We start from the raw sequence: 602 nt of genomic DNA, 5'->3' as shown, positions 1-602 counted from the left end.
TTTTTTTTTTTCCTTCAGACACCTGAAATTAGATGTGTATGAATAACTAGCTTTAAAGTCTGTTAGAAACATAGAAATATAGGTATCTTCTGGGTTTCTGAATCCAGAGTCTTCCTACAACAGGAAACACATATGAGGACATATCAGAAACAACTCAAGAAGAAAGTTTCTCATGAACAGATCAAATTGCACCTAAAAATTAATTAGAGTTTCTTGGTTCCAATGATTCTATTGGACAAACTCTCAAAAATCTGATCAGTTGGCTGGAAACCATTTGCAAATCTCAGTCTACATTTGTCATAATTAATCATTACCTATATGCTTTTTCTAGCTCTATCATTTGGCATAAACAGTTATGTTTCCAACCTGCTAATTACTCATGGCTTGATAAAATGTGTCTCCCGGTCCCTCTCCCAGTCCTCCCGGTCCCTCTCCCGGTCCTTCCCAGTCCTCCCAGTCCCTCTCCCGGTTCCTCCCAGTCCCTGCCCGGTCGCACCTGGCCACCTTCGCGGGTCTCCTGGGATCAGCCATCGCTTCTCCACCGGCGGAAGATGCACCGGGACCAGCCCCGGGATCTCCTCCTGCTCCTCCCCGGTAACACC

General features: G+C 45.2%; 1 protein-coding gene across 1 annotated transcript in view; it reads right to left on the bottom strand.

Moving 5' to 3' along the window:
• The window catches only part of WDR83OS (WD repeat domain 83 opposite strand), a gene marked incomplete at its 3' end in the record, with an annotated part of 1,463 nt that extends 932 nt beyond the window's left edge, over window positions 1–531 (bottom strand). Inside the window, exon 1 of the mRNA XM_009077688.1 lies at window positions 497–531. Within this exon, the coding sequence (XP_009075936.1) occupies window positions 497–531 (35 nt within the window). The remainder of the gene's footprint in view (window positions 1–496) is intronic.
• Window positions 532–602: the final 71 nt, after the last annotated feature.

This window comes from Acanthisitta chloris, unplaced genomic scaffold, assembly GCF_000695815.1.
Source record: "Acanthisitta chloris isolate BGI_N310 unplaced genomic scaffold, ASM69581v1 scaffold38006, whole genome shotgun sequence".
NCBI classification, from domain to species: Eukaryota; Metazoa; Chordata; class Aves; order Passeriformes; family Acanthisittidae; genus Acanthisitta; species Acanthisitta chloris.
Note: the sequence above shows the minus strand (reverse complement) of the source record. Positions and strands in the feature narration are given on the sequence as shown.